Genomic DNA, 12,850 nt, shown 5'->3' on the forward strand with positions numbered 1-12,850 from the left:
AAATTGTGTTGATGGTTGCCTTGACAATCATCCCTACAAGGTCAACAAGAGATGACGTTCACATGCTAGGGGATTTTAGTAGGCCTACACTTGCAAATGAATACTTCCCGGCATGTTAATAAATGTCACCTGACTCCTACCCAACAAGCTCTACCTTGAGCATCTGTGAATCTTTGTGACAGCATGCACTGGAGTAACAAGGCACCAACGCACCACAGAAACAACAATAAGCACCAAGTTTCTACCAGTCCTCACTGCTCCTCACTGGCTCAACTTTGTCCCTTTCTTGTCTGAATCTCCTTAAACCTCAGCACGACGTTCCCATTCCACTAAATGATTAGATCCCTGTGGGCCCATAAATTTAATATGGCAGTCAGGGAACGCATATATATATACTAATATATCTTTTAACATCACTTTAATAATCTAAGGTTACCTTGAACTGGCCTGTGCTTTCTATCCTTGAAAATCCAAATCTGCTGCCTAATTTATCTACTTTGAGAGAGAGAGAAAGCGAGAGAGAGAGCGAGAGGGAGAGGATGTTATTTCTATGAAGGGTCTAAAAGGCAAAAGCTCAGAGCTCCTTTAGAGAATTCAGTGGGTTTTCTTCAGAAACTAGATATTGCCATGGCAGTTTTATTTTGTGCAGTAAGGTTTCCTGTGTTTGTGTGTACCCGCATGAGTGTGTATGTGCGCGTGTGTGTGGCTGCTTGAGAAACAGCAAGAGAGAAAGTGTCTACATGTCAGGTGTGTGTGTGTGTGTGTTTTGGTAGACAGCATCCAGCACCAGCCCCAGCGCAGCAGCGTACAGTTGGAGAGAAAGTAGAGCCTCCCCAGCAAATCACCAATTCTGCCCGTCGCCCAGAGGAGGTGTTCCGGCAGAGGCAGTTTGTCAAGTGTGCTCTCTCTCTCTCTCTCTCTCTCTCTCTCTCTCTCTCTCTCTCTCTCTCTCTCTCTCTCTCTCTCCTTTCTCTCCGAGCGCCTGGCTAGGCTGCAAAAAACCCAAATGTTTTGGCTGCTCCCTGCCTCCGAGTTGTTTATTTTATGAGTAGCCTACCTGCCATCTGCTTTGGGACACGCTGCGATTCGTAGACAAGCCATCTCACCAATCAATGCCGCTGCTGCCGGCTCCGAGACACAGGTGCATGCTGGGACTTCTCTTAAATATACAGTAATCAGCCACCCATGGGAACATGGTGCTACATACAGTATCTATGCACCATGAATCGTCACATCAACATAGAGATGCACACATGGAGGTACAGCATTATTATATTGTATTTCATGCTTGAGTTGGATGTACAGACTCAAAACAGAGGTATATTATATCTGACTCTTGTACTGATGAGTATTTCTAGGTTGGTGTGAGTATCATCACAGATGAAAGGTCTCCTCCACCCTATCACACCTGATCTAGAGTGGTAAGGTGGTTACAGTCATGTCGACTAGTCATGTCCACCAGAGCTACAGCCTCTCTAGGAGCCCAGGGAGATCTCTATCAGTCTGATTGCATTGCCTATCCCCTTGTTGAGTCTGGCTGGTTTGTCTCGGCCAAAAGCCCACTGCAGTCTTGTGCAGCTCTGCGCTGTGAAACTACTGAGCAGAGAGAAACTGAGCCGTGCTCCATCTGGAAGAAGCCCAAGCCTTCAGAGTTCACACTAGCACACACACACAGAGAGTGCCAGCCAGCCAGCCAGCTCCTCCGCTTGTGATGAAGAGCCGGCGGAATAACAAAGGGAGTTAAGGGTGGAATCACATCAGAAGCTACCCAGCAATTTAGTCAAACCGTGTCTTTACAAATTGACAGTTATCTCACGCTAAATTGTTTTGATAACACTTTTTGAAGTGTCCTATTCATGTGGAGGGCTTATATCGAGCAAAGTAGTTGATTTGTGTGATCAACTGTATGTGGTAATTCGGGATATTTGGAGCACAATTCACAGTCCCCACAGGCATATGGAGGATGTGTGGTCAGGGTTTCCTTCAGCTGTCATACTAAAGCCAATAATCCTGGAATCAAATAAAAGAAATGCCACCTTTCTTTGGCTCCTCCATGGACAGCCATGATAAATCACATCGTGGAAAAAGGCAGTGGAATTCCTGTACATAAAAAAACACTATTATATATTCATGGCATGAAGCTGACAAGAAGCTTAAACTAACAAAGAGCATTTATTGTGTGTTGTTCACAAGCAAATCTAAAACATTTCCATTCTTGCATGGGGTCTTCTTTAATTATAAATGCTATCCCACTGCTATGACACAGAATTAATATTTAAACCCCACCGTGACATGTGTAAACATCTGCAACACAACTTCCCCTCTTCCTCCCTCTCAGCCACAAAACTAGTGGTGCCGCCAGCCTGAAACATCATGCTGAAGGACCTAAAAGATGCTGGAAGAGTTTGAGCGTCTCCCCATCATGCATCACCCCACCCCACCCTGGTCTTTTTGCATTAAGTGGCAACAGATAGCGGTGAGCATGAATAAATGACAAATGACAGGCATACATAATGAATGGCGAGGGAAATGTCGGTTTTATAGATCTCTCTCCCTCTCTCTCTCTCTCTCTCTCTCTCTCTCTCTCTCTCTCCTTTCTCTCCGAGCGCCTGGCTAGGCTGCAAAAAACCCAAATGTTTTGGCTGCTCCCTGCCTCCGAGTTGTTTATTTTATGAGTAGCCTACCTGCCATCTGCTTTGGGACACGCTGCGATTCGTAGACAAGCCATCTCACCAATCAATGCCGCTGCTGCCGGCTCCGAGACACAGGTGCATGCTGGGACTTCTCTTAAATATACAGTAATCAGCCACCCATGGGAACATGGTGCTACATACAGTATCTATGCACCATGAATCGTCACATCAACATAGAGATGCACACATGGAGGTACAGCATTATTATATTGTATTTCATGCTTGAGTTGGATGTACAGACTCAAAACAGAGGTATATTATATCTGACTCTTGTACTGATGAGTATTTCTAGGTTGGTGTGAGTATCATCACAGATAGAAAGGTCTCACTCCACCCCTATCACACCTGATCTAAGAGTGGTAAGGTGGTTACAGTCATGTCGACTAGTCATGTCCACAGAGCTACAGCCTCTCCTAGGAGCCCAGGAGATCTCTATCAGTCTGATTGCATTGCCTATCCCCTTGTTGAGTCTGGCTGGTTGTGTCTCGGCCAAAAGCCCACTGCAGTCTTGTGCAGCTCTGCGCTGTGAAACTACGAGCAGAGAGAGAAACTGAGCCGTGCTCCATCTGGAAGAAGCGCGAAGCCTTCAGAGTTCACACTAGCACACACACAGAGAGTGCCAGCCAGCCAGCCGCTCCTCCGCACCGCGATGAAGAGCCGAGCGGAATAACAAAGGGAGTTAAGGGTGGAATCACATCAGAAGCTACCCAGCAATTTAGTCAAACCGTGTCTTTACAAGTCGACAGTTATCTCACCGCTAAATTGTTTGATAACACTTTTTTTGAAGTGTCCTATTCATGTGGAGGGCTTATATCGAGCAAAGTAGTTGATTTGTGTGATCAACTGTATGTGGTAATTCGGGATATTTGGAGCACAATTCACAGTCCCCACAGGCATATGTAGGATGTGTGGTCAGGGTTTCCTTCAGCTGTCATACTAAAGCCAATAATCCTGGAATCAAATAAAAGAAATGCCACCTTTCTTTCGCTCCTCCATGGACAGCCATGATAAATCACATCGTGGAAAAAGGCAGTGGAATTCCTGTACATAAAACACTATTATATATTCATGGCATGAAGCTGACAAGAAGCTTAAACTAACAAAGAGCATTTATTGTGTGTTGTTCACAAGCAAATCTAAAACATTTCCATTCTTGCATGGGGTCTTCTTTAATTATAAATGCTATCCCACTGCTATGACACAGAATTAATATTTAAACCCCACCGTGACATGTGTAAACATCTGCAACACAACTTCCCCCTCTTCCTCCTCTCAGCCACAAAACTAGTGGTGCACGTCAGCCTGAAACATCATGCTGAAGGACCTAAAAGATGCTGGAAGAGTTTGAACGTCTCCCATCATGCATCACCCCACCCCACCCTGGTCTTTTGCCGTAAGTGGCAACAGATAGCGGTGAGCATGAATAAATGACAAATGACAGGCATACATAATGAATGACGAGGGGAAAGTAATCGGTTTTGATGGCGGAGATTGAGGCGGTCACTGAGAGGGACTCCCGTGGGGGCCCGCATGCCGAGCCCTTTAAAAGCAGCTGTGCCCGCTAGAGCCCCGAGCATCTGGAATGTGTTCCATTCCATTCATCTTTCATACCACCATTTTCTCTCTCCCTCTCTCTTTCTCTCTCTCTCTCTCTCTCTCTCTCTCTCTCTCTCGCTGTCTGTTACCCCATGAGGTCTCAAGTCTCTCACTAGGCTCTGTTGTTTCTTTCTCTGGCAGCTCATCTTAACCTTCTCCAGGAAAGAAAAATATGTTATTTACTGTCTTTATGCAACTTTGTTTTGTGTGTGTGTATGTATACTGTATGAGAGTATGAGAGTGTGTGTGTGCTTCTGCATCATCTACAGATGATGGATTCGTCATCTGTAGATTTTCGAGGGAAAATCTCTTCTCTACCCTACTTTTTTTTCCGCTACCCTATCGTACCTGTCTGGAGAGCCTCTCATTCTCCCTTGATCATTCTCTCTTTTCTCTCTCATCCATGTGCGCTCATCTCTTCTCCTCTCCTCTGCCTCAATCTCAAGCTCCCATCACAGATGAGTCGCTCAACTCACAGCGCAGCTCACCACAGAGAGGCGGAGTGCAGAGAGCCAGAGTCTGTGTGTTCTCACACTGATCCTCATGTTAGCACACAATAGGATGAAAGCCCCGACTGCCTCTGCTGATGAGAGCCCTAAAGAGACAACACCGAACAGACCAAAGAGACGACAGAACCTTGAGAGGAGGAGGAGGAGGAGGAGGAGGATGAATAGTCTACTACATGTTGTCAATCCTGGCTACATTAATCTCCACTGGCACCTCAGTATCTATCAGTGTCCAGTCCACCGCTCGGCCCCTTTACGGGCTGGTCATAGGAACACAACAGAAGACAAATAGGCGGTGGAGGAGGAGGAGGAGGAGGAAGAGGAAGGAATGGTCTACTACTACATGCGGTCATTCTTGACCAGACTAGGTGCACACTGGCACCTCAGTATCTGTCAATGTCCAGTCCACCGTTCGACCCCTCTAGGTGCTGGGCAGGCAGCCCTGACCCTTCCTCTGCTGCCCCTCACCCCTGGCCTGGCCCAGTCTGGGGTAGTTAGTCCTGGAGAGGCTCTCTGGCCCGGAGTGCCCTCCGCCAGCATTGAGAGGGGGTAGTAGAATTACTCTGGGCACAGCTTCAGCTGCTGCTGCAGGCGGCTGCTGATCGATCCCCATGCCTTGTGAGAGAGTCTCGGCTTGATCCTCCGTACGACCCACAAAAACACACACACACACACACACACTCCACTCACACACACACACACACACACACACACACACACACTCACACACACACACTTACACACAAACACATTTCAGTGGGCTGATTCCTTATGCTCCCTTCAACTCTCACTCAGCCACTGTTTTTGCTTCCCTGACTCATACACAAACACGGACACTACACGCACACACACTACACACACATTCTCTCTCCTGCAGGACACACTACACACACATCACACATGCACACACACCACACAGACATAAGTACACAAACACACATACAAAGCACATACAGTACACACACACACACAAGCACACTACACAAATATGTCCTGCAGGACAGAGAATGTGTGTGTGTTTGTGTGTAATGTCACATTCTACACATTCTCTGTCCTGCAGGACAGCTCTGGCATGCTGCCCAGAGGCGGTGTGTGTATGTGTGTGTGTGTGTGTATGTGTGTTTGTATGTGTGTGCGAGCGTGTGTAATTATGTGTGTGTGTGTATGTGTAGTGTGTGTGTGTGTGTGTGTGTGTGTGTGTGTGTGTGTGTTGTGCGTGGTGTGTGTGTGTGTCTGTGTTTGTATGTGTGTGTGTGTGTAATTATGTGTGTGTGTATTATGTGTGTGTGTGTGTGTGTGTGTGTGTGTGTGTGTGTGTGTGTGTGTGTGTGTGTATGTGTAGTGTGTGTGTGTGTGTGTGTGTCTGTATGTGTGTGTGTGCTACACAGCTGCAAGCCAAGAGTAAACAGCAGAGTTGTGGTCACCTCTGTTCTCAGCTCCTGTACACCCGAGCATCCCTCCAACCCCCATCCCCGACCACTACAGCCCCCAGCACGCCACGGCACACAAGTCCAGCCGCCCTGCAGTGCTCCGCACTAGCCCCCAAAGTTACCCCGCACTCGATTTCACACAGAGGAGGAGACAGAGGGGCCAGAACAACAGTCAGACATATCAGTAGAGTGGGACAGAGAGAGAGAAAATAGAGAGAGAAAGAGAGAGAGAGAGTAAAGGAGAAAAAGGAATAGAGCAGAGTGGACAGAAGGAAAGACAGAGAGTCAGAGAGAGAGAGAGAGAGAGAGAGAGAGAGAGAGAACTAGAGATAGTCGGTGGGATGTATACTCACATCGTGGGCTGCGATGTTCACTCTTGAACAGGGTCATATCAGGGATGGCAAAAACAAAGGAGGCTGCTTGCGTCAGCAGGCAAATAGCCAGGAGGTGACTGCTCTAAAGCTCTTTAATCCCTCGCTTTTCTCCCTTCACTCTCACTCTTTCTATCTCTCTCTGTCACGGTCTTACTTGTGTCTTCCGGTCTCCTTGCTGTCTCTCTCTCTCTATCGTTCTCTCGCTCTGTCTCTCTCTCTCTCCCTCGCTGCAGCCACTCTTGATAGCAGTCTGCTCTGTTACTACTGAATCAATGACAGCACAGCTAGAGCTGTGCCGGCCGACTGTACCAACTCTCCCTCAGCAGCAGGGGGAGAGAGGTGTGCGGGGGGGAGAGGTTAGCTGGATTCTTCCATCGCTTGGCTAGCAGGAGGGGGGGATAGAGAGTAGAGGGAGGGAGGGAGGGAGGGAGGAGTGAAGGGGAGGGGCGAAGGTGTAGAAGAGGAGGGTGAGTGCTGGAGTGTGCAGCTGGCTCCTCAGAAGCTTCAGAGATCTTAACCCCTCTCTACACACACACACACACACGGACACACACATTCATGGACGACACACACCACCCCTCCACCCTGAATATCACGGCTCAGGAATTCCACCGAGGGACACAGACAGCAGAGCCTGGAGAGTAGAAACAGGACCCCCAAAGATGAACAGAGAGAGAGAGAGATAGAGCGAGAGTAAGGGAGTAGAGAGAGAAGGGTAGAGAGGGAGGGAGAGGGAAGGGGGGAAAAAGAGAGAGAGGGAGAGGGTGGGGGGTAGAGAGGAAAGGGTGGAGAAAAGGAGGGAGAGAGAGAGAAGGGTAGAGAGAGGGGGAAAGAGAGAGAGAGGGAGGGGAGGGGATGGCCACACAGGGGTGGCTGCTGGAGCTAAACCAAAGCCAGAGCTTTGCATAGCAACACGGCATGTGAGGAGGGCAATCTCTCTCCGGTCCTAATGCCATCATATCTCCTTTATGAAGCATGAACTCATCACAGTCAGGAGAGGAAGTCACACACAAAACAAACACACAGAATGACTTAACAACTTCTACTAACTTCTTATTGACTAAACCATTGAATAAGAAGTTGGTAATAACTAAGGAATTAATAAATACTAGTTGTCATTATTATAATAATGCTAGAGTATTATAATGATGACCATAATGTTGTTCCACTTATACAGTAAATGGGAAACAATAAAGACTTGTATGGCAGACAGATATGCACCATTTCAAACCCAAACCGTCATCAGGCCAAAATGCTTCCACCTGGGAATGCTGCATAAACATGTTAAAAAACGCTCTATAAGAACAGCAGACTTTTCCTCATTATCCAGTTGTATTTCAGTACCTTGTGGCCAATACACAACACCTAAATATAGAACTGAGCACATTTTCTCTCAGCTGGCTCAATACAGCATTTCTGACAGCTGCCATAATTTGAAAGCCTCTCAGATGGCCGAACATAGCAAGCTGAATCGGCAGTCTAGCGTTTATATTTTTTGCTGGGCAAATTTGACAGTGCATTAACCTGTTAGCTCAATCATGGGGAGTCACATTTGAACTGCTTCACACAGGAAAAAAACAGACTTTTCTCCCCTGTAGGGTGTGGTGCTGACACGTTACATTTACCCACATACTCAGGAAAATATACAGATCAACACAAGCTCACCCAAAGGATTTTGGAAGGCCTTGTAAGTGCATCAGCAGCACACTCTCTTCAGTAGAGAGGTAAAATGGAAATGTTTGTTTACTCAAAAGGCAGCGTGTCTAGGTTACACAAACATGACCAGCAGAAGGAGGGATAAATGGGACTGGCCATTTTAGGGTCAGGGCAGCAAAAAAAAAATGAAAAGGGAATTTGAAACCACAAACTCTACATTCATGCCCTCATGTTTGCTGACCAATATTTATTCAAAATGCCTCTTACACCTGAATAACCTGGATACATAAACAGAGGAAGCAAATTAGCCAAACAAAATGCAAACAGAGCGATGGCCATTACAGAATTACTCATCTTTGGTAGCCTGGCGGGGCCATCCTATATCATTGAAATGTATAGTCTGGAATCGAAACATTCACCTCGCTTAATCCAAGGGGCGGGCAGAGAATTGTCTTTCAAACTGCCTAGGCATGCAATAGGCCAGCGCTACGACCATATCCGTATCCGGTCGGCAAAACGGCAAATACATCCTTCGAAAGTAATGACTTAAGTGCATTGTGTTGCTCAACTTTCAAAGAACAGAAAAGTCCAACTCCTCCAAAGTTGACGCCAACGCCGATTCAAACAACCGCTCTTCGTTCGCCATAGCCACCTTTCTTGTTGTTCACAGTCGCAGGACTGTCGTTATCCTGTTAAGCCCGCCTTTAAGACTCTCTAACAAAATAGAGAGCTGTGATTGGATGAAGTCCACGGCGTCAGCCAATAGAAATCCCTATGGTTTGATACTAGACGTACAGGCTGAGCAAATTAATTTGCCGCCGCTAGGGTGCGTCTAGATTTCTAGGCTACATCTTTGGCTCTCTGGCCATTTGATGTCTCACTGTCCAATTACAAAGGGCCTGGACTTCATTCAGGTGACCACTCACTCCACACAGCTTCCTCTTGTTTTCTTCTGCTAAGAAAAAAGATTTTTAGCAATGATTTCTGACCCCATGTAATGAAGGACTTGTGTGAATCACAGCTCTGAGTTAACATGGCGCTAGCTAGTTCAGTACTTATAAAGGCTGTATGGGGGACCTCTACAGTTAATGGCTGCAGCTAATTATCAGCCTAATCAAGGGGTAAACACATACCTTGCTGAGGTGCCAACTGACTGACAAGTTCAAACAAAGCAGAGAATAAGTAGGCGCTATTGTTACATATGAAAAAGTATGAATGATGGTGTTTGAAGGCGTAGAGAGCTCTGAAATGTTGAATAAAAGGCAATATTTTTGCACTGGAAGTGAGAGTATGCGTTTCAGACTTTTCTCCGTCTGAAATGATCGCTCACAAACTGTAAACGGATGTGCCCCAAACAAGCGACAGTACACAAAGCCTCAACATGGTGTTCCCTGTGCGACTGCTACAAAAGTGTGACCTAAGCTGGGATGTTGAGTCGAGGAAACGGCGAGTCTCCTCAGATTGCACTGCAGCCGGGGGGAATCGAGAAAGAAGCCCAGATGGATCTTTTGAAGCCTTAATTCTGGAGACAAACACATCAGCCTTAATATATGTGATGCTTGTGAGCCGGCGCACTGAGTAGAGCAAAGCCTCCCCTTTGTGAGGAGAGGAACGTTAATTAAGGCTTATCTTTGAGGAGCGGCATTTCACAGAGGTACTAATGAAAGGAGGCCTACATCAGGCAAGGCCACCATCCTCACATATCTCTCTCTCATCCTTTCTCTCTCTTTCTACCCTTCCTCAGGCCTGCCAGTATGAATACATACATGACCACACACACAGGCACGCACACACACACACACACGCAGGCACGCACACACTCATACATACACACTGTCAAGGGCTAAGCATTTGTGTCCCCTGGGTAAGGCGAGAGGGCCTGCTTCATAGAACAGAGAACAGAGTGTGAGTAATCTCCCACTCTGCCTTTGATCATATATACGTAGACCTCTTGATAGTATCAAATGAGTTCTGAATCTATGTCAGACAAATGGCAAAAGGTGAGCCCTACAAATATGACTACATCCTCTGGTGTAATCCTGGCTTAACACCCACCATCACGCACAGACACTGTAACATAAGTATCATAGAGACACAGACACAGACACACACACATGAAAATCTGCACAACATAAGTCCATTCAACCACAACCATTAGAAGCTGAAATGACCCTTAATTACATGCCACAAGGAGACCAGGTGTTAAACGAGCACGCTCCTGCTGGGAGAGATTAAGGCGAGTCATGCATGTGAAACACGTTGGAGTTAAGTGGAGTTAAGTAAACTGAGCTGAATGAGACCATGAACACTTGGACTTGACTTGAACTGTTCAATGCTTCACTTAAGGAAAGAGGAGAGATAGACTTCTCCGCATAGTCTGTCTGCCTCTCCACCCTCTCCATGTTTGTGTACTGTCTGTTCACTAGCCACTTTTTACCACTGTCTTGCTGCTTCACTGTTTGGCGTGCTATATTAGCACATATGCATAACCCTCCCTCCATCCCACACCAACGGATTGGCCACACTTATACCTTTACTTAATATAGTTATATATATATATATATATATATATATAGTTTTTCTATAGTTTTTTTTTTATATTACCTTGCCTACTCTACTACTATTTTATGCTGGTCTCTAGACTTTATTCTTGCACTGTTGCACTGTTGGACTTACTCATTTGGATCAGTCCTGCCTCAGTCATTGCAAGCGCCTCATGCTTAAAACCACATAATTTTCAGTGTTCACGGTTACCCCCCTCCCCCCAACATTCTAAATCAATTGTACGCACCATATTGCTATGTAGCATAGTAATGTTATACACCATTTTTCATATACAATCTGTATAGTGCTTTACATTCTCAGATTAATCTTATTATGTCTCAATTAAATTTGATCCAAAATGCCCCTCCCCCCTTCTGCTTTTGGTGCTACCCTGACTTCTGGCTGCAGTGTAGCTGCAGCACAATAAGTAGATGCAACATATTGGGCACTGAAATATTCACAAGAATCCATAGAAATTGAATCTTCATGTTGTGTTATCCAATATTAGTTGTACAGATGTATAGTCTATCTTATACACACTCATTGAACCAACAAAGTAAATGCAAAAATATAGACATTTTTGTAATCATTCCATATTTAGTGTAGTCATTCCATATCAGAACCCCTGAAGTATAATCCAAATACAAGCATGAAACCTCAAAGTGTTACCTTTCATTTGAGACCAGGATTATGCTTCTACACAAAGGGGTTCATGTGCAGTAAGCATTTGTGTCACAGCAGCCGCACCAGTTTCCTCTGTTCCGGCTCCAGTCCCTGGATCTAGTCCAGTCCGGGTTCCAGCTCCAAATGCAGGCCTAGTCCGTTCAGCCTCACCTGAGTTTTAGTAGCACTCACCTGTTTCTAGTTTGTTCGTTATGTTTGTATTTAAGTCCTTCTCCTCTCAGTTGTCTTTGTGTGATATTCTCTGTGCTAAGGAAGACGCTGTTTGAGTTCCAGTCAAGTCTCGGTTTTCATCACCGTATCAATCCTTTGTTTGCCCATTGTGGCCTTTTGTTTTGGAAATTAAAGAAGCCTTGAGCTATTGCACCTTCATCTTCGTGTTCCTGATTTCCTTGTGTGACAGAATATCACACCCCAACATGGATGCAGCCGAGGCAACAAAGGTTCGTCAAGCCATCACCCAGCATGGTCAGATGCTTGGGCAACAGCGAGAGCAACTCAACCGTATGTCAACAGCCATCCAGGAGTTGTCTACTCAACCTCTACCACCTTCTCCTCAGCCCATGCCTCCAAGGGATGGTCCCATGGTGAAGCCAGAGCGTTTTGACGGAAGCCCTGATTCATGTAGAGGTTTCATGCTCCAATGCTCGCTGTACATGACTCAGAATCCAACAAATTTTCATTCTGAGACCTCCAAGGTAGCCTTCATTATTTCTCTTCTCACTGGGAAAGCGCTATAATGGGCTACAGCTGTATGGGAACAAGGGGGAGAAAACATTCAAGACTTTTCCCGATTCGAGACACTATTCAAAGCTGTGTTCGAACATCCAGCGAAGGGACTGGAGGTCGAAGAGCTGTTACTGAAGCTTAAACAGGGTGATCGTTCTGTAGCTGACTACTCTCTGTCTTTTCGGACCCTTGCAGCCAGAAGTGGTTGGAATGTGAGATCACTTCTCACCGTCTACTCGACGTGGCTTGAGACCTGAGATCCAGTCTGAATTAGCCTGTCGAGATGACCACCTGAATCTGGACCAGCTGGTTGTGTTAGCCATTCGCCTTAGCCTGGGTGTTCCCATGCTGCCTTGCGCACGATTTGATTCACGCTGCTAAGGCAGCCTGGAGACCATGGAGCAAATTTTCGCCTGAGATAGGGAACCAATCACAGAACAGGGTTGAAAGCAAGACGATGAGCTATGCACAGATGCATTTGATAGACATCCGTGGCACCCAATAAACGGATCTGGGCATTTTTTTCAAATACGAGAAAATGAACGTTTGGTTCCCAGACCACGTCTCATTGAGAAGTGGTGGCGCTAGCCAGGCTACATTCGCCTAGATAATCTCCTCAGAACAAGAGGCCTCCCAAGGAT

At 46.2% G+C, this 12,850-nt stretch overlaps 2 protein-coding genes across 3 annotated transcripts in view; one reads left to right on the forward strand and one right to left on the reverse strand.

The window, feature by feature from the left end:
- Positions 1–6,870, reverse strand: part of LOC125307491 (RNA-binding Raly-like protein) — a 73,105-nt gene extending 66,235 nt beyond the window's left edge. For both annotated transcript variants that reach the window (XM_048263501.1, XM_048263500.1), the window contains exon 1: positions 6,579–6,870. In XM_048263501.1, coding sequence (XP_048119458.1) covers positions 6,579–6,615 — 37 coding nt within the window. In that variant the 5' untranslated portion in view covers positions 6,616–6,870. The remainder of the gene's footprint in view (positions 1–6,578) is intronic.
- Positions 6,871–11,899: 5,029 nt separating this feature from the next.
- LOC125307603 (C-type lectin domain family 18 member C-like) overlaps positions 11,900–12,850 on the forward strand; it is a 14,434-nt gene continuing 13,483 nt past the window's right edge. Inside the window, exon 1 of the mRNA XM_048263657.1 lies at positions 11,900–12,178. Within this exon, the coding sequence (XP_048119614.1) occupies positions 11,900–12,178 (279 nt within the window). The remainder of the gene's footprint in view (positions 12,179–12,850) is intronic.

The sequence above is a fragment of the Alosa alosa genome, chromosome 14 (genome assembly GCF_017589495.1).
Source record: "Alosa alosa isolate M-15738 ecotype Scorff River chromosome 14, AALO_Geno_1.1, whole genome shotgun sequence".
In the NCBI taxonomy this organism is placed as follows: Eukaryota; Metazoa; Chordata; class Actinopteri; order Clupeiformes; family Clupeidae; genus Alosa; species Alosa alosa.